The sequence below is a fragment of the Triticum aestivum genome, chromosome 4B, assembly GCF_018294505.1.
Source record: "Triticum aestivum cultivar Chinese Spring chromosome 4B, IWGSC CS RefSeq v2.1, whole genome shotgun sequence".
Classification (NCBI taxonomy): domain Eukaryota; kingdom Viridiplantae; phylum Streptophyta; class Magnoliopsida; order Poales; family Poaceae; genus Triticum; species Triticum aestivum.
In genome coordinates, this window is record NC_057804.1 from 623,294,896 (window position 1) to 623,312,393 (window position 17,498).

Below are 17,498 nucleotides of genomic sequence, written 5' to 3' on the forward strand. Positions count from 1 at the left end.
GGAATTAGAAAAAACTTTCCATATGTGGAAGGAGCGGTTTTGCAGCAGCTTTCCAACGCCATATTATATGCCTCATTTCGATAACGGTTTAGAAATGCGATCGAAAATACGATTCACGTTTTTTGTGCGAAGAAAAAACAGTTTTTAAAACTGCTCTTAAACCGTTTATATTTTGCCAAAAATTTAAGTTGGGTCATGATATTGGTGTCCATTGCTTTCCGACGATATATAGCAAGCCCTATTTAGGCAATGTTGCGGGAAGTTCAACCTAGTTCACAGAGAAGGTCAGGCGCGTTACTCAGGCAGTTCAGGTTGTATTCTGATCCCGTGATCAGAATAGTGTTTATGTATAATATCTTAATGGCAACACCAACATAACAAAATCTCAATATAACATCCTAATTATATGACCATATCTCAATGAGAATCAAACATACAAAATACACAAATTAATTAGATTCTCTTTCAAGCAATCATCTATTTTAAATCCATATACATAGCAACAAAAATTAAGATGCACAACCCTACCACAAATGCCTTCTCTTCTCAATCCTACCATATAAACGCATGCCTTCTCTTCTAAAGTATACAGCATACCCACATGACCAAGCCATTGGCTCCCCTTTCTCAAAAAAATGCAAACAAAACGAATCCTAAGGTTCCAACAAGTATGAATTAATGGCACAAAAATAAAAGTTTTCTACCAAAAATAATTGGAGGAACCAGTGGAGAATACCTCAAGGAAGATGGGAGGGCTCAGGTCCGCACTTTTGATGAAGACAATAATCGATTTGGGGGTGATTTGGATGAGGGGAGGAGAGAAGCAGAGCTTCTGTAGGGCGCCGCCGCAAGGAGGAAGACGCCTCCTGCGTCTTGGGGGTGGGTTGGGCTGCACCCGAGCCAGCTCGGGCCGGTTTACTGCTCTCCAGGGGTAAACGCCAAGGGTCATTGGCATTTACCCCTTTGCCATATCGGACGGTCAAAAAGGCTAACCAGGGATGTGGGCCAGGCCTAAACGGTGCCGTCCTTGACGTCTTCAGTGCAAGCAGGACGCCGTGAATGTTGGCGTCGCGATTTGTATTAGATCCGAAAAATGTTTCAAACACGGGGCAAATTATACTAAACCAGAACAGTGAAAAAACCCGACATGGCCGAACAATACGGCCGGTTAGGACGACTGTTACATGCGGACCCGGTTCCGTGGAACCGGTAAGAACATGGGGTTTTGTACGTAGTCTTGCATGCAGCGGTACGAGCCTATAGAACAAATCGTGTTTAAGTAAGGTCGTGTAGTGCTGCACGCAGAGCCAGTGATTGAACGTACTCCCTTCGACCTTCGTCCCGAAATGTAAGACTTTTTTAGACTGTGATAGTATTAAAAAGCGTTTTACATTTTGAGACGGAGGGAGTACATCGTCTCATCACTGCCCTGCCTCTCTGCACAAGATGCGCCAGACTCATTGATGGTGAGCAGCTAAGCCTTGCGTGCCCAGTTCATTGATGGTGAGCAGCCAAGCCCTGCGTGTGTTTCCAATGCACCACGTCTTTCGACTTCGTCTCCTCGGCCTGGCAACGGTCGGAAGCTACAGATAAATGACTGGTAGGCTCAAGTTTAGTCAAACCTGGCACCATCGGGTATCCAGGAGCAACTCTGGCGCGCTGACTCATTTCGTCCGTACGCGTTAGTTTGAGTCACGGTGGACAAAAAAGTTGGTCCAACACGTGTTCGTTTTTTGTTCGTCTGTTGACCCATTCGCTGTCTAATTTTGAGTTTCATTTGCGTCGTCGCGGACACGAGACGGACGGACGCGCCGCGCGCCAACTACTCCCCCTGGCCCGCCAGTCGGTGGCAAAGCATTCATCATTTCCCTTCACTTTTCTAAAAACCCTCTTGCCCGCGCGCGCTCCAGGCCTCTCGCCATGAACGACGCCCTCGATGCTGCCGCCGGCCTCGCCTCCCTTGCCTCGTCCAGCATCACCTCCGCCTCCTCCAGCAAAGGCAAGCCCCGCGCCACCGGCAAGAGCGCCTCGGCGTGCAAGAAGTAGTAGCAGCTGACGCCCGAGGAGTAGGCCCTGGAGTTGGCCAAGAGGAAGGGCCAGAGGCATGTGGCAGACGCAAGGGACGAAGCAATGGTCACCGCCGCCTAGCAGGAGGGAACCAACGCCCGCGTCGCGGCGGCAACGAGGGAGGCCCTGGTCTACCTAGGGTTAAACCCTAGCCAGGACGGGCTCGTCAACGCTGCCGTGGCCGCGGCCGACACCGGCTCGTTCCGCGTTTCCTCGGATGATGCTGACAGAGTCTCCCCGTGCGTCGGCGTCGCGTTTTCTCTGGGGAATGCTCGCCGGAGGTGAGCGTGATGGCGCCTTCCACGCCCATGCTCATCAACCTCAACGCCACGCCGATGGCCGGCGCCTCGTCATCCGGAGGGGCTAGGAAACGCGGGCAGGAGATGCCAGCCGACGTGCTTCCCGGCGCCCGCAACCTGTTCGGCAGAATGCAGGCGGCCGGCGACGATGATACAGCCAACAGTTTCATGAAGAGCCTCATTTTTTAGGGTAGTGCGGCGGCCGGTAGCTCCGCTGGCGATGTCGCCGCGGCTGGCTACGATCCCCAAAAGACCCAAAGCCAAAACGGCCGAGCCCAATTCCCGCCGGCCGGCGACCTATGATCAAGATGCCATGCACGACCAAGAAGGAAGCCAACCGGCACCCGCCACGCAAGAAACGTTTGGGTTTGTCCATTTCGATCACCGGGCATCTGCGACAAATCAAGACCGCCCGTGTACAACCGATGCATAAAACGATGCATTGTGGACTGCTACAGCGGGGGACAAACACCATGAACACATCCATGAGACAAACACCACCGCTATCGTTTACAGAAAAGATAAATAGAACGAGCACGACAACGTTCCACAGGAGTTGCAAAAGCGACATAGAGGCATCCGGATCGCAAGAAAAACGAACAGCGGGGAAAAACCATGGCCAGCAACCCTTGCAGTGTAGCAACCGCAGGATTTTAGAAACGCAAACAACCAGTTGCAAACATCGAGTTCGCGACCGTCAACAAGAGACAAATATGGTAGATCCAGGGATAGCACTGCGTGCTGGCTTAACCAATCCCCTCCTTTTATTTTTGAACTTGTTGCTAAGGATTGTAATTCTGTGAGTTTGGAATAAAACACCCTATTTCCATCGGAAAAAAAAACCAAGACAACGGAAGAATGCAAAAAAATAAGCGTCCAGGTACAGCATGCTACAGTCGGCACATTTAACACGACTTTTCATTCAAGACGCTTCCTACTGAGACTACACGGCAAGCATCGAATACTGCCAACAGTAGATGGAATGTACAGAATCTCCTCGTACCGCCAATGCTCCTATACTTTGAAGGCATGCGGACGACCCTTCTCGAAGGAGGCTGCATCAGATGAACTCCACACCATGCCGTCAAGGTCCATTTCCTCATGACGTAGCTTGAGGCACACCAAAGCCCCTACGATCTCCCTCACGGGTGGTCGATCGCTTCCGCCGAACCACCTCATCCGTTGGCACCAGCAAATGAAGTTGTCATCGGTGAAGCTGACAACGCCGTCGTCGGTGATCCTTCAGAGGCGCTCCTTCCATCCTTTGGCAGTTCAACATGCTTCCCGTCATCGCCCGGAGCCGAGCAGCGCCAACAAATGAAGCTGACAACACCGGCTAATGCGATGACCGATGCGAGAGCAATCAGTATGATATAAAAATCGCCCGCCTAGAGGCGAGCCGGCGATATAATCGGCTCTAGAGGCGGTTGGGCACCCATCCGTCGCCCCCAGGCGCCGATGTCGACCCATTTTTCGGCCCACTTTCGATGAAAAATGGACCGATACCGATGCGAATCGGCCCATATTCAGCGTGGTTTGACGTCAATTCTCAACATAAATAATTTTTTTATCACATAGTTCATCACAGAAAATCAATAGAAAACAAATAGTTCAACAAAATAATTCAACAACAAATAGTTCAATACAAATTATATAGTTCAACAATAGAAACTCATATTTCATCACACGTCCAACTAAGCGTCGCCCTTGATCCTCCATAGGTGCTCCATCAAATCTGCTGCAGTTCTTGATGCACCTGTGGGTCTCGAATATCCTGAACAATATTGTTAGAGAATGGTTTATTTCTGGAATCAAATTCATTTATTTCTGGAATGGTTTATTTCCCTAATTTGTTAGAGAAATGAACAATATTACTGTGCTTGTGGCTGATACAGGCGATATTCAGACATGTCAGGGGTCAAATCTTGAGCAGGTCATTCATGGCAACGACGGAATCCCTAACCAAACTGCACAGCAGAACTATCACGGGCGGTCGTCAGGCCAGCACACACTCTAAGCAGCAGAAACTGGAGCGATCCTACCAAGCACCAACAGAGAATGGCACAACGCGAGAGAGGCACGAGGAAGGAGCTCACTCACCGCGGCGTCGAAGCGCTGGAAGGGCTCCTTCTCGACGTCCGGTGACGCGGCGGCGGCGACGGTCAGCGAGACGTCGCAGGGACAGCGGTGGCTGGAGCTGAGGCCGAGCTGCGGTGTGGCGAGCCCGCGACGAGGTAGGGGCGGCGAGGAGGCCCGCAAGCTCTTGACGTTGGCCGACTGGAGGATCTCGCCCTCGCTTCGCGGCGTCGGCGGCACCGTCGTCGTCGACGGCGAGGACGACACCCGGCTGCTCGTCGGCCTTTAGGTTGTTGGTGGTGGTCCGTATCCGGCGCCTCCGGGCTCTTCGACGGCGGTTCCGACGCAGCCGAAGCAGAGCGCGGCGGTAGCTGTGGAAATCGGAGATTTTTTTGAGGAAGGGGGGAGCTTGGGGAGGCAGGCGAGCGCCAGCTGCAGCGGCGGAGCAAGAGGCAGCTGCGGCGGGAGAGCGGGAGAGCAGGGGAGCTGCGGCGCCGGGGAGAAGGGGAGCTGCGGTGGCGGGGAGCAGCAAAGCTGCGGCGGCGGAGAGCAGCGCAGCTGCTGCTTCTGTCGGAGGAGGAGGACGTGGAGCGCGGGTTTGGTCGGAAGAAACGAGAGGGTTTTTTTTGTAAAAATGCCATCGCGACATGTTTTTCGGGACGGAGGGAGTACCATTATTTGAATGAATCTAATGATTACAAGAGTGTACTCCCTCCGTCCGGAAAAAGTTGTCACCGTGTACATTTTGCAGAAAACACCCCCAGCTTCTCCCGACACAACCCGCACTCCACGCCGCCCGTTCTTCCCCTCGCTACCCCATTCTTTCGTTGCTTGCTCGCCGGTGACGCCGTGACGCCGCGCCGCCTCGATCCCTTCCTCCCTCCCCACGCCCCACGTCGCCTTGCCCCTCCCTCCCCACCTCCGCCCACGCCGGTGCCACCTTCTTCCCCCATGCCTCGTTTGAAGCTTCGAATTTTGCCCGAAGGTTGGATTTTTGCGCGGCGGCCTAGCGAGGCGTCCAACCCCGAGGACCACTGGCCATGGCGGCCGCCGTCCATGTCTACCTCCTCCGTCAGCCTCCTCCTCGAGTGCCCCCTCTCCGTCTGCCGCCTCGTCAACCCGGCCTCTTCTCCTGCCATGGCGCTCCCCCCTCCCGCCTTCCAGTCTCCGCTCCTCCCTCCCCGTCGGCACCTGCCAACTACCCGGCGACCCCTACTGGCCCCCTCGTCCGACCACCTGCTCGCCGTCAACCATGAAGCCCGCCCCCTCCGTGGACGTCATCGACCCAAGCACTGGGAAGCACGGGTGGTCAAGGTGAAGGAGCTCACCGTCGAGCTCGCCGGAGCACTACGCGCTCAAGGCGTCCACAACACCTCCACGTGCTCAAGTTCAGAGCTCACCGGAGCTTCAGATCCAGAGTAAGCTCAAGTTGATGCTATAGTTCTGAGTTGAAGTTCATTTGTACTGATAGATGTTGAAGACAGTAGACAATTAGCAAATGTTGAAGACAGTAGACAGATTTGGACTGAATTTTGCTCAATGGATATGGAAAATTATGGTGCACCAGAGTGGGGAAAATTTAGCTACTGCCTGAGCTTTTGTGTAATCTTGGTCAATGTTGAAGACAATAGACAGATTTGGACTAATTTTTTCTTTAGTAATCTTGGTCAATGTCAAAACTGTGAAAACCGAAAACAAATTCAGTAATCTTGGTCAATGTCAATGAGAAACCAGTAATTACGGAAGTCAAAATTCAGTAATTTTGATCTTTTACTACTGGAAAGTCCGATTTTTATCTTTTATGCTGCATTGCTGAAAATTGACAGTAAATTTTCATGTACTGAAGTGAAGGCTCAATGCTGCATTGCTGACTGGCACATCAGGGGCAAGCAGCAGACCAGAAAATTACAAATGATTTCTTCGCGGAGCGGAAGATTGGTGGAGGTCCATTCGGAAACGTTTATAAGGTTTGGTTATTTTCCTTTAACATCTTCTATCCTTTCCACCAATGTCCATTTGGAGTACTCATACCTTTGTATCTATGGGATTAATAATATAGGGTGTTGTGACAGATGATGGCAGAGTGATTGCGGTGAAGAAACTTCAGGAAAATGCACCGATGCCGCCTGACAAGACATTCAACAATGAGGTTCAGAACATTAGGGCATTACATTTGGCTGTTTCTACATTTCCATGTTTGGAGCTAGGACATTTTGATCTCCAAATGCTAGTTTGACATTTCACTAGCAATTCTGAAATACTCATGCTAAAGGTTGCAGGAAAATGCTTTTCTCTCTATAGTTTGAGCCACGTCTATAGTGTGATCCTTTAAATTCAAGTCATGTACTCCTGGGAGTTGTCTGAATTTTTTTTGTTAGAACTTGGGAATCGTACATGACCTGTAGAACATCTAAAGTTCTGTTAGAAGATTCTGTAGTTCAAGGTTTGGTCCTCGGCCGTCTGTTTCTGCTATCTCCTAATCTTAAATGTGTGTAGTTTGCTCCACAACAACTACACACACTGTCAAAACTGACAAGATGTTATACTGTTGTCAAAACTGAAAACTGAAATTGTTGTCATTTTAACTGAATTTCTCTGAAGACATAATTGCAATGGCTAGTCCCAAAATGGCCGGTTCCAGCCGCTCCCTCCTGTCGATCAGAAATGCAGATCCGCACCGCTCCCCGCTATTCTGAATCAATTTTTTTACATCTCTATTCTGAAGCATTCCCACTAATCAATTTTTTGTAAACACAGATCTCTAGATTTTTCCACTATTCATTTGATGGAAATAATCTTAAGCAAATGTTGAAGTATTGGTCATTTCCACTTTTCATTTGATGGAAAAAATCTAGAGACAGTGGATGCTTGAGTCAAGGCAAGAAATTGTAAGGTGGTCAAAAATCTAGGGATAGTGGTCATTTCCACTATTCAATTCAGACTGTCATACTGAATTTTGCTGCTGTCAAAATCTAGAGACAGTTTATAGTAGTGGTTAACTAAATTTTTGCTGGTGTCAAAATCTAAAGACAGTGTTAGTTACAGTCGTGGTTAACTGAATTTTTGCTGTTGTCAAAAGTTAGTGCAAGTTCACAGTACTTATGGAGGATCTTAATTTCCTTGTTCAACTTCATGCATTTCCTAAAAACACAAGGTCTTTTAAACTTCAAGGATATTGTACTGAATTTAAACTTCATTGTTTTAAATAAACTGAATTTAAACAGAAGATGAATCTAAACAAAAGATGAATTTGATATTGTGTTGGAGTACCTTGCTGCATAGTAGAAATACAGTACTGTACTCCTTAAGGTTTATTAGCATCAGATTAAAAGAATACAGTATTGTACCCCTTAAGGTTTATTAGCATGTGATGTCATCAAGCTTCCGCAGGAACAGAGGCGAAGTACCAGAGGCGTCGCGTGTCGGGGTCGGGGGCGGGGAAAAAAGAAGGTTCATTCTAGTTTCTATAACAGGTTATGCTAGTGAATTCAAATTATGCTTTGTTTGATTCAGATTATGCTAGTGAATTCAGTTACTTCACCTTACCTTCACTTCACCAAACAGCGAGAGGAGGGTGCCCAATGGCCCTGATCCTATCCACAACAGGTACTTCACCTCACCTTTTCTCTCTTGATTGCATTGCAAGATTGGCTCTGAATTTTTGGAGCTGGCTCCTTTCTTTTGTTTCTTCCCTCTTTCTGTTCATGCAACTTCAGTTCGTATTTTAGTTTCTGATGAGTCATGTAAACCCTGTAAAATCTGCCCATGATTTGGCAAAGTAGAATAGAGGTTTCCATGATTATGGCCATGAGTATTGTCTAGGTTTCTTTAAGTTTGATATTGTTTGTTTGAAATCTGTAAATTTCAGACACAGGACACTGAATGGAGTATGATTGACAGACACAGAACACTGTAAATTTCAGATAACATTAGCAGTAGATCAGCACTGCAATTGACAATTTTAATACTCCAATTAACACTGCAATTGACACTGATGGAGTACTTCATTGACAAACTGAAATTGATACTGCAATCGGCACTGAATTGATAGTGCAATTGGCACTGCACCTGCAGCCAACAGCAGCAGCAGAGGTAATCAGCAGTCGAGGTGGTCAAGGGCAGAGGCAATCAGCAGAAGCAATCAGCAGAGGTAATCAGCAGTCGAGGGCAGGCGGCAGTGGCATCAGCAGGTCTATGTGGTTGTCTCGCCGCCGGGGAAGATCCGCCTTGCCCGCCTGCCGAATTATTCAAGAGGCACAAGAGGGGAGCTGCGACCGGGGTTGGCAGCGGCGGCTGGGGTTGCCGCGGGGGGTGAGGAACCGGCGAGTAGGGCACAAGCAGGGCCAGGGACGCGAGCAGGGCTGCGAGGAGGAGGCGCCCGTCGAGGTGGTCGCCTTCGAGGAGCAGCCTCAGCTGGGCGGCAGGGCAGCTCGCCTCCGTGCAGGCGGCCCACGTTCGCAGCGGCGGAGCAACCGCAGGTGGGCGACGGCGCAGGTGGTCGCCCGCTCTTTCTACGGCGGCTGCCGGCGGTGGCTACGACGGCCGCTTGGTCGAAGGAGGAAGAAGCATAGGTGAGGGGGGATTAGCACTAGATTTAAAACCGGAAGGAGTTTTCTGTAAAATTTGAAATGAACTAAGCTCTAGACAACTTTTTTCGGACGGAGTGAGTACATCAGTATGTATCTCTCATCCATCCCACATAGATAGGAATTTGTGGTGATTCTATCCATTACTTATTCCTTATTATTACATTACTGGTCCGTCTTCGTATCATGGTTATTCTGAATCATATGGTATAGTTTACAGCACTTTGGAAATGGCAAATAAATAGAAATAAGATAGTTTTCAAGAGACAAGGATACAAATAAGGTGCATCGGTAATATCATTACTGAAGTCCTGATGCATTCCTAGCAAATATGAGGCCAACGGTCCAAAATCCAAACATATTGCATGGATTCTTTGTTGGCAACCTATCAAGAACAATAAAGTAGTTTCCATGTAGATCCACTAGCCACACCTTGGATTGAAGCCATGTAGGATTTCGTATTTTACTAACCCTTTAGGATGTGCATTCCTTATGTGCCGCTTCTCCCATCACTCGGTAGCCAATCAATAACCCCAAATCATCTTCTTGATTTCTTTACAATCCTAACACATCACAGCATAACAAGATATATGGCACTAGAGAAAATACTAGGTTCTACTTCACCAGACGACACATCTTAGTCCTATAAAATTCGATAATGTTATAATGAATCATACGACTACCTCTAGAACAGTGGGGTGTAGCCGATGACCTTTGATTTGAAGTGCATGAGAAAAGAAACATAAAGCCACCGCTTGCAGAAGCAGATTAAGTTTAGACATTTTGATGTGGAATAGGATACATGTCACCATATGAATTGATAACTATATATAGACTCGGTGTGTTTTCTAGAGGGGGATACAACACATTTCACACAAGATACCTTTAATTATGGCATAAATGCACTAATATAGTTATAAAATCTCCTTTTAATGCCAATCAACCATGCGATATTAATTTGCAAGATTTTCCCTACTGCCAACCAGACCATAATAAATTCAATTAATACGGTGCGAATAATATTTTAATGCCCAGCGAATATAAATTTTAATTCAGTATAAGCATAAATCTTTCTTTATTGGTTGAAACAACGTGGCATTGTACATGATTGATCCTTGGAAATAACAATAATATCCATCCCACAAAAATACAAATGTGTACTATTGTTTCAACACATACTATCAATTTTAATTTATATGGAAAATATTGTATACATCCTCGGGCATGTGGCACAATCTTTATCTTTATCTTTACCTAATATATATATATATATATATATATATATATATATATATATATATATATAATAATAAAAAAATTGGGTTTCTGGTCGTCCGTCGCGTAATTTGCCCCTGGAGTTCGCATGAATACCCACCTATGCCACCGGTAGGTGGGAAATACGATTCGGTTTTTTCCCTTTAAGTCGGCCGTTCTTTCTGATACAATAAGGAGTCAACCCACCAACAAATCACAACTGCATGGCCGGACTGACTGGCTGGACCCTAGTGCTCCCACCTATGAGACCCAGGTTCGACCGCAGAATCTTCGCTTTTTGCTCTCCTTTTCTCTATTAGATAAGATGCCTAATTGGGCCAGCCCAACGCGGCCTACAACACTTATTTTTTCTTACTTTTTTCACTTATTTTACATTCGCTTTGTATTTTCTTCTTTTGGCTTTATTTCGAAATACTATAAATATTTTAATTATAAAAATAGCTCATATGCGGACTTTAAAAGAATGTTAATCATGCATTAAACAAATGTCAAGCTTGTACAGAGAAAATGTTTCCATTATATACAAACAAGTACAATGTGTATAGAAAAATAAAAATATATTTTAGTAAATGTTAATCGTACATTTAAAAAAATGTAAAAAAAATGTATACAAAAACATATACACTGTGTATGGAACAAAGTAGACATAAAAATTACATGTTTTCAAAAATATTGTCATGTATCATGTTATTAAACGTGTATGTAAAAAATGTTCCTGATGTATACAAAAAAGTAGAATGTGTATAAAAGAAGTAGACATAAAAAATATATAGGTTATGAAAAATGTTAACCATGAAATTGGTAAGTATTAAGCATGTATATAAAAATGTTTTCGATGTAGAAAAATGTACAATGTTGCTGATACAAGCTTTACGTAAACCAATAGCTTGACTTTAATTTTCATATTGTTTTAAATTGTTTCCATAATTTTTTTCTTGAGAATATCGATGTTGATATGCAACCTTGAACATTTGGTATGCATGCCCTTACAAATTGATTGTTTTCGATGGAGTTGTCTAACATGTTTGCGACCAAATTAATACTTCACTTGGACTACAAAAAAAAACATATATTAAGGAGGCAAAAATAATGCTCTTTTGCAAATGCTATTTTCATCGTAATGCAAATATTTGTTGGGCACCACCGAGGAGGAACGACAACAAATGCGAAAAGAGATAGTTGCAACTAGATAGATATTTATATTGTCTAAATTGGAAACACCCTTGAATACACTTCAAAAATCATCACGTCTTTATGTTTTTGCGCAACATCACTTATCTTTTTGTTTTTCATGTGACATCGTTCACGATTTCAAGAGATTTACTGATGTCTCGAGAGTGTGTATGAGAGGTGATTTTTTTCACTTCCGTTGCAATGCACTTGCATATTTGCTAGTATGAATAAAGAGTCGTTTCATGTATCTGCAGCATTTGTATGTTGGATTCACTCCCACTCACATGTGTGTCCTAAAACGAAGTTGGAATGCTCGAAGCCCATATACGAGTCCTAATCCTTTTCGAGAAAAAAAACCAATCCTAATGGCTTAAACCACATGCCATTGTATGTGTTGAATCTCTTGAGATCAATACAATAAATACATGGGTAGGATTATTATCTTGAAAGTTGCATGAACTTATCTAAATTCTTGTGCACATGAGAAACACTTTGATAGTCACTGAATATATTTGTCTGCAAATATAGGGTATCCCTCGATTTCATAGAATTCAAATAGTCAAATTATAGTTTTCAACCCCGAGCCATACATCTTTACCTACTAATAAAGTACTAGTTGCTTCTATCAATCCAACTGAGCCAAGTCCTGATCGTGTGCGAAACAGGGATTCGTTATGTGCCTTATTAAATAATATCACCTCGCCCCTTTACAATCTATTCCACTAATTTATATATGTCTATGATCTGCAATCAGCAAGCCGCCTTGAGAATAAGGGAAGTAATTAAGAGAAAATTGATATAATCAAGAACGGAAAAGTGCGCGCTCCAGGAAGACCGATTAAATCTTAAGATGGTATGACGGCTCAGTCTCTCGGGGGAGGTGGTAGGGTGTGCGTTTATAGAGGTGAATGTATGCGCTTGTATATAAGTGTATACGTCTGTATTGTGTTTAAAAAAAATAACGGGAGAAACGTGACACGCTTATGTGAGGGAAAAAGAAAGAGATTGGGTCGGATGAGAAAAACAGCGCCCACGTAGGGGAAGGTACGCACCTGGATTCAGGGTGGAAAGAACGAAAAGACGCGACACTTTCGGAGGAAAAAGGAAGAGGATCGGATAAGAAGACACGGCGTCACCGTGTACCCGCCCCTGCAACACGGGGTCGAAGGAGGCGAGGGAGACCTTGAGAAGCTTTGTGTTCTAGCTCCTGAACGCCGCCGCGTACCTGCTGCTGCAGCACGGCGTCGACGGAGTTAAGGGAGATGTTGAGCAGCTTGTGTCCGGGTCCAGCTCCTAAGCGCCGCGGCTGCAACACGGCATCGACAGGGGCGAGGGAGACTCTGCGGCACGGGTCCGTCAACATCACCTTTGTGTGAGAGCTATTAACATGACAGAAGCAGTCTATTGATTTTGTTCCTTACTCTCATATGTAGTGTCTTTTTTTGTAATGTAAAGTAGGATTCGTCACTTCAATTTTGATCAGGTGCACAGCCAAATAATCTTTCTCTACTAATAAAGCAGCTAATGCTTCTGGTCGTCCGTCATCGTGGCCGTTTTGCAAACAAGCTCATAAGTTTACATGAAATCAACCCGCAGTCCTATTTTAAGTTTAGAAAACGTTTCATTTTTACGTTAAACCCCCTATCCTCCACCGGCAGCTTATCCATTCCCGTTCTCCACCACCGGGAGTACGCGCCGTCCAAGCCCAGGAATAGAACGAGGCGTCGCGGCAGGGGTTGTCTGCGGCCCACGTGAGCGAGGCGAGGGGCGGCCCGAGACGGTCGATAGTGGCGCTGTCGTCGTTGTCCGCGAGGTAGAGGGTCGCGGCGCCGGTCGCAGGGAGGAGGGGGGCACCGGCGGCTGGTGAACTCGGAGGCTGCGGCTGTGCGACGACGTCCGTGGTGGTGGCGACAGCTACGACGACGCGACCACGATGCGGCAGGGGATGGAGGCTTCCTCGCCTGGGCTCGGGCGCGTCAGCACGGCGTCGGGCCGTTGCCGGTGGCGTCGAGGCCGGCGCACGCACGGACAGGGCGCCCAAGGGTGAGCCGCCGCGACGTGTGGGCGGGCTGAGCCGGGCGTTCAACCACGATGCGGCGGGGATGAAAGCCGCCTTGCCGGGGCTTGCGGGGCAGCACGGCGTCGGGCCGTTGAGCAGATCTTCTCCATCCACGAGTCCAACTTCCTGTTTGGCGCGCAGGCGCTGGAGCCGGCAGGGGCGTGCTCTGCGGGGCACGCTCGCCGCGGCCGTGCTGGTCAGGCTCGAGCGCTGACTGCGGGAGCTGTCCGGGAACCCCGAGGCCCGCGTAGTGGACTACTTCAAGCAGGGTCCGGCGCCGGATGGTTCCTGGCGGCTGCGTTGTTCGCGCGCCGGATGCCGGCGGAGGCGGCGTGTGACGTCGTGGCCAAGAACCGCAAGGTGTTCTCCGGGCGCCACGGCCGCGGTGGGTTCTTCTCCGGGGCCGATGCAGGTGATTTTCCTAATGGTGCTGCTGACGCTAAAAACCCAACCCCTGAAGCACTAGAACTAGAAGTGCCCTCTCTATGGCGCATCACTCATTGATTCCAGATGGGCAACATTCTGCTTCGCAATCAAAGAGCATAGTTTTTGCCTGCTATCATTGCTTACATATGAGAGTAGAGATAATTAATTGTGCTCCTGACTTGCTTTTCTAACCTAAGTGTTCCTAGGATTGCCTTGTTTAATTGCATCTGAATATTAGCTGCCTGATAAGGGTAGAGATAAATGCCTTTTCCTCTTATATTTATCTTTATGTCGGTGGCGCTCTTGTTTAATTTTTCAACGGTTTTTGCCGCTGCCAGTTGTTGGATTCATCAGACACATTGCCTTTTAGACTTGGCAGTGGATTTGGGATTATTGATGGCCTAGCCACTGAACAGCGAATGACGGAGTCAGATGTGGCTTGAAGCGCAAATGCTTCACCGAACTTAATAAAACTCATACCTGCACATGGAGCAGTCCTGAATGGTTCACCATTCAAGACACCACAAAACTTTAGAAGTATCCAGACTTGCTAAACTTTTTATTCATTAACAGTGAGAGAAAGATGTCTTGACAATTTGTCCACTGGAAAATCTTATTTGCTATTTGTTTCATGTGCCTCTTACAGAAATGTAGGGAAAGGCTGCGTACTATAGACCCAAAGTGGTCGGACCCTTCCCTGGACCCTGCGCAAGCGGGAGCTACATGCACCAGGTTGCCCTTTTAGGTTTTGTAATTGCTTGAAGTTGTCCAGTTCAGATGTCCATACACTTCAATGAAATACCCTCAGCTGCTTTCCAATCTGAGAGTTGAATCGAAGGTGTGCATTTGAACCCGTGAAATTATTATTTTGTTTTTTCTATCTCATCAGTTTTTTGATTCTTAGATTGAAGAGATCCTACGGAATTCTACAACATCTGAATTTGGTAGTGTATATTATTTTTCGGAGAGAGGTGATTGAATGATTGATCTTGATGTGTTCCATCAAAAGCTTATCTAGGTTGCTTGTTCAGTCTTGTTCATATTGGGTTTGAGATTATTATGTTCTTCAAGTTGCTTCTCTTGATGTTTAGATGTCTCAAGAACTGCGCACACAATTGAGCGAGTCTGAGAAAGGAGAGCTAAAAGAATCGTTCCATCATATGCTGAAATGGGCCTGGAGATATAATAAATATCTTGAAGAACAGGCAGCCCAGCTTCACATGTTAACTAGCTGGTCGAAAACTGTTGAAGTGAGTTGTGTGTGTGCATGACCACTTAATCTTTTCTGTTGGGAATTTCATATTGTAACCCGCTTATTGTTAATTTCAGGCAGCTGTATCAAGAAGTAATAATTTTAAGACATTGAAGTTCAGAACCTCTATTGAAACTCTTTCGTAGTATTATATGAACTTCTGTATTTGAACTCTTTCATAGACGTTTATACTGAGGTTGCTCTTCTATAGACATTTATAGAGGTTGCTCTTTTATAGACATTTCGAAGCAAGCCGCTAAGCCCAAGTCTCGAATCAGGATTGTCGTCGTTTGTCAGTCCCAAGTATTTGAATTCTTCCGTATCTCTGCTCTTGATTACGTATGGTGCGAGATTCTAATTTCTTGGACTATAGTGCAGCTAGGAGATTGTGGCGGCAGCGGTGGGTTTTGGGTCGGCGAGCTGCAGGGATTTGCTGGACGCACGCCGTCACATGTCGAGCCACACATAGTGACCAATGGTGGCGGATTAGAGTTGGAATTCAAGAGGTTTGTGTGGTTTCAGTTATCCGATGATTGGGCGAGAGCGGAGCAACAGAGGCCGGCCAAGAACATGACCAGGGATAACACATCTTGCTTGATTTCCCGAGCGACCCAAGGTTGGTTGCATCCTGCATGACCTCATATTGTTCATGAGAGTTTTGTGATGTTCTTTTTTTAGAGAAGTTTTGTGATCTTAATTCATGAGACATTTGACGTGATACTATGTGGCTGTAAACGTAATCTGCAATTCAGAGCAAACAGAGTGAACAAACCAAGGACATGCAGGTTAGTCCGTTAGTGTCTTACTTTTCTTTTTGTAATTCTATCGTACTGTATAGTTAGTACAAAATCATCAAATATTCAGGATATGTTTATAATTTTGTGAAACTGAAATGTGCAACATGTTCACTGGACTGGTGAATTATAATTTTGTGAAACTGAAATGTGTTACTGAAACCTGACTGGTGATGAACTAACCGATTCACACAAAGGCTTGCTGATAACAACTTGAGTTGGCCGAGTCTCGCTGAGTTGAGCGTGGAGTAGAAGGTGTCGAGTGAACTTGAGTCAGTGTCATTCGCTGTAATGATCGCCCGGGCGGCCGTGTAGCTGTCTTAGATGGAGTCCAGGGGGAAGACCAAGAGGAGGTGCGATAAGATTGAGCTTTCCAGAATTTTGGGGAGGTGGCGCTTGTCGCACTGCAAAACTTTTATTTGTATATGTTGCATGCTACTACCTCCTAATCAATATGTCATTGAAATGAAGTAGATGCAGCTCTTCATAGATATTGTCACATGTTCTGGTTTGCAGGTTAAATATTTGATGCCCTCATTTTGGTAATGAGAGCAATGCAATATTCTGAAGGTCACACATGTGAGGGAAACTGGCATGTGTCTATCTCTCAGGCTGGAAACTGCAATTTGTGTTCTGAGCTACGAGCTCCAAATAAATTAGTTTTCTCTGTTCTTCAAGTTGTTATCTTATTTCAGGATTGGCATCACTAATAATGCGGAGGGGTTTTTCCATTCAATAAAATATTAAATTCCAAATTCGTTGCCAGTTTCTATAAGTATTGTACTATTTTGTTAGATTGTTGTTTGCCATTTATATTAATTGCCATTCTTACCCACTTCCTCTGATTGTAGCTCTTTGTGTGAATCGGTTAGTTCATCACCAGTCAGGTTTTTTAAAATTTCAGGCAAGTAAATTGATATGCAATGTACAATCAATTGATGAATTGATAATTTGGTGTAGCATGGAGATCGATCTCATTGGTACATATATTCTTCAGTTGGAATAAGGCAATCTGTATGTTGTCTATAATCTCACACTTGAGTTTTGAGCACTGTTCTCACCTTCTTTACTTGATAAAAAAAATCATTATTCAACCTTGTTCTCTCATGATCACATCGCAAGTTGTATGGATATACTTTAATAATACATTGCCCCAAAAGGTAATTGGCTTTGACTTTCATTCCAGAAGTTAACTCTTTCACCTCATTTTCTTCAAAGGTTGAATTTTCCCTGTATGAAATATATATAAGATAAATAATATGCATTTTGATCGTTCTTAATTTGAATATGCATTTGTGGCCATATATCCTTGCAAGTAAGTGATGTGGATCTATGTGCAAGGAGGATAGGGGCATACGATTTTTTTTCTTCCGTTGCAACGCACGGGCATGTTTCCTAGTAATGATCAAATATGACTAACCTATATGAGGGTTCTTGTGAGTACCAAATCAGAGTACACCTCTCTCCAGTTTGGCCTTGCAAAGTGTGTCC

General features: G+C 45.7%; 2 protein-coding genes and 1 long non-coding RNA gene across 23 annotated transcripts; 2 read left to right on the forward strand and 1 right to left on the reverse strand.

Moving 5' to 3' along the window:
- Positions 1-3,954: 3,954 nt before the first annotated feature.
- On the reverse strand, positions 3,955-5,191 carry LOC123093662 (uncharacterized). The gene is made up of 2 exons (XM_044515667.1): positions 4,467-5,191; positions 3,955-4,140 (listed from the first exon to the last, which is right to left on the reverse strand). The coding sequence occupies exons 1-2, from the start codon at positions 5,089-5,091 to the stop codon at positions 4,061-4,063; spliced, it is 705 nt and encodes a 234-aa protein (XP_044371602.1). The 5' UTR covers positions 5,092-5,191; the 3' UTR covers positions 3,955-4,060.
- Positions 5,192-5,241: 50 nt separating this feature from the next.
- Positions 5,242-9,215, forward strand: LOC123093663 (uncharacterized). Of its 16 annotated transcripts, none has more exons than XR_006445475.1 (6): positions 5,242-5,860; positions 6,289-6,409; positions 6,515-6,591; positions 7,833-7,915; positions 8,007-8,048; positions 8,311-9,215. XR_006445475.1 is itself a non-coding variant. In XM_044515671.1 (6 exons), the coding sequence occupies exons 3-6, from the start codon at positions 6,554-6,556 to the stop codon at positions 9,015-9,017; spliced, it is 687 nt and encodes a 228-aa protein (XP_044371606.1). In that variant the 5' UTR covers positions 5,279-5,860; positions 6,289-6,409; positions 6,502-6,553; the 3' UTR covers positions 9,018-9,215. The 16 variants fall into 16 exon arrangements, 7 of the variants coding, with proteins under 7 accessions (XP_044371606.1, XP_044371609.1, XP_044371607.1 ...); XR_006445476.1 differs by having other exon boundaries at positions 5,243-5,860; positions 8,517-9,215; XM_044515671.1 differs by having other exon boundaries at positions 5,279-5,860; positions 6,502-6,591; positions 8,494-9,215.
- Positions 9,216-13,037: 3,822 nt separating this feature from the next.
- LOC123093666 (uncharacterized) lies at positions 13,038-16,581 on the forward strand. 6 transcript variants are annotated; one of them, XR_006445482.1, is made up of 4 exons: positions 13,123-13,947; positions 14,707-14,799; positions 14,866-14,932; positions 15,053-16,581. It is a non-coding gene; the product is annotated as an uncharacterized lncRNA (long non-coding RNA). The 6 variants fall into 6 exon arrangements; XR_006445484.1 differs by lacking the exon at positions 14,866-14,932 and having other exon boundaries at positions 13,124-13,947; positions 14,608-14,799; XR_006445483.1 differs by having other exon boundaries at positions 13,124-13,947; positions 14,866-16,581.
- The last annotated feature ends 917 nt before the right edge of the window (positions 16,582-17,498 follow it).

What these genes read in the sequence shown, in the direction of transcription:
- LOC123093662 (XM_044515667.1), bottom strand. Translation starts at nt 5,091, where the DNA reads ATGTCGCGATGGCATTTTTACAAAAAAAACCCTCTCGTTTCTTCCGAC. An exon ending in TCCAGCGCTTCGACGCCGCG is followed by an intron (nt 4,141 to 4,466) that starts GTGAGTGAGCTC and finishes AATATTGTTCAG; the next exon opens with GATATTCGAGACCCACAGGT.
- LOC123093663 (XM_044515671.1), top strand. Translation starts at nt 6,554, where the DNA reads ATGCACCGATGCCGCCTGACAAGACATTCAACAATGAG. An exon ending in ACAAGACATTCAACAATGAG is followed by an intron (nt 6,592 to 7,832) that starts GTTCAGAACATT and finishes AAGCTTCCGCAG; the next exon opens with GAACAGAGGCGAAGTACCAG. An exon ending in CCTGATCCTATCCACAACAG is followed by an intron (nt 8,049 to 8,493) that starts GTACTTCACCTC and finishes CTGAATTGATAG; the next exon opens with TGCAATTGGCACTGCACCTG.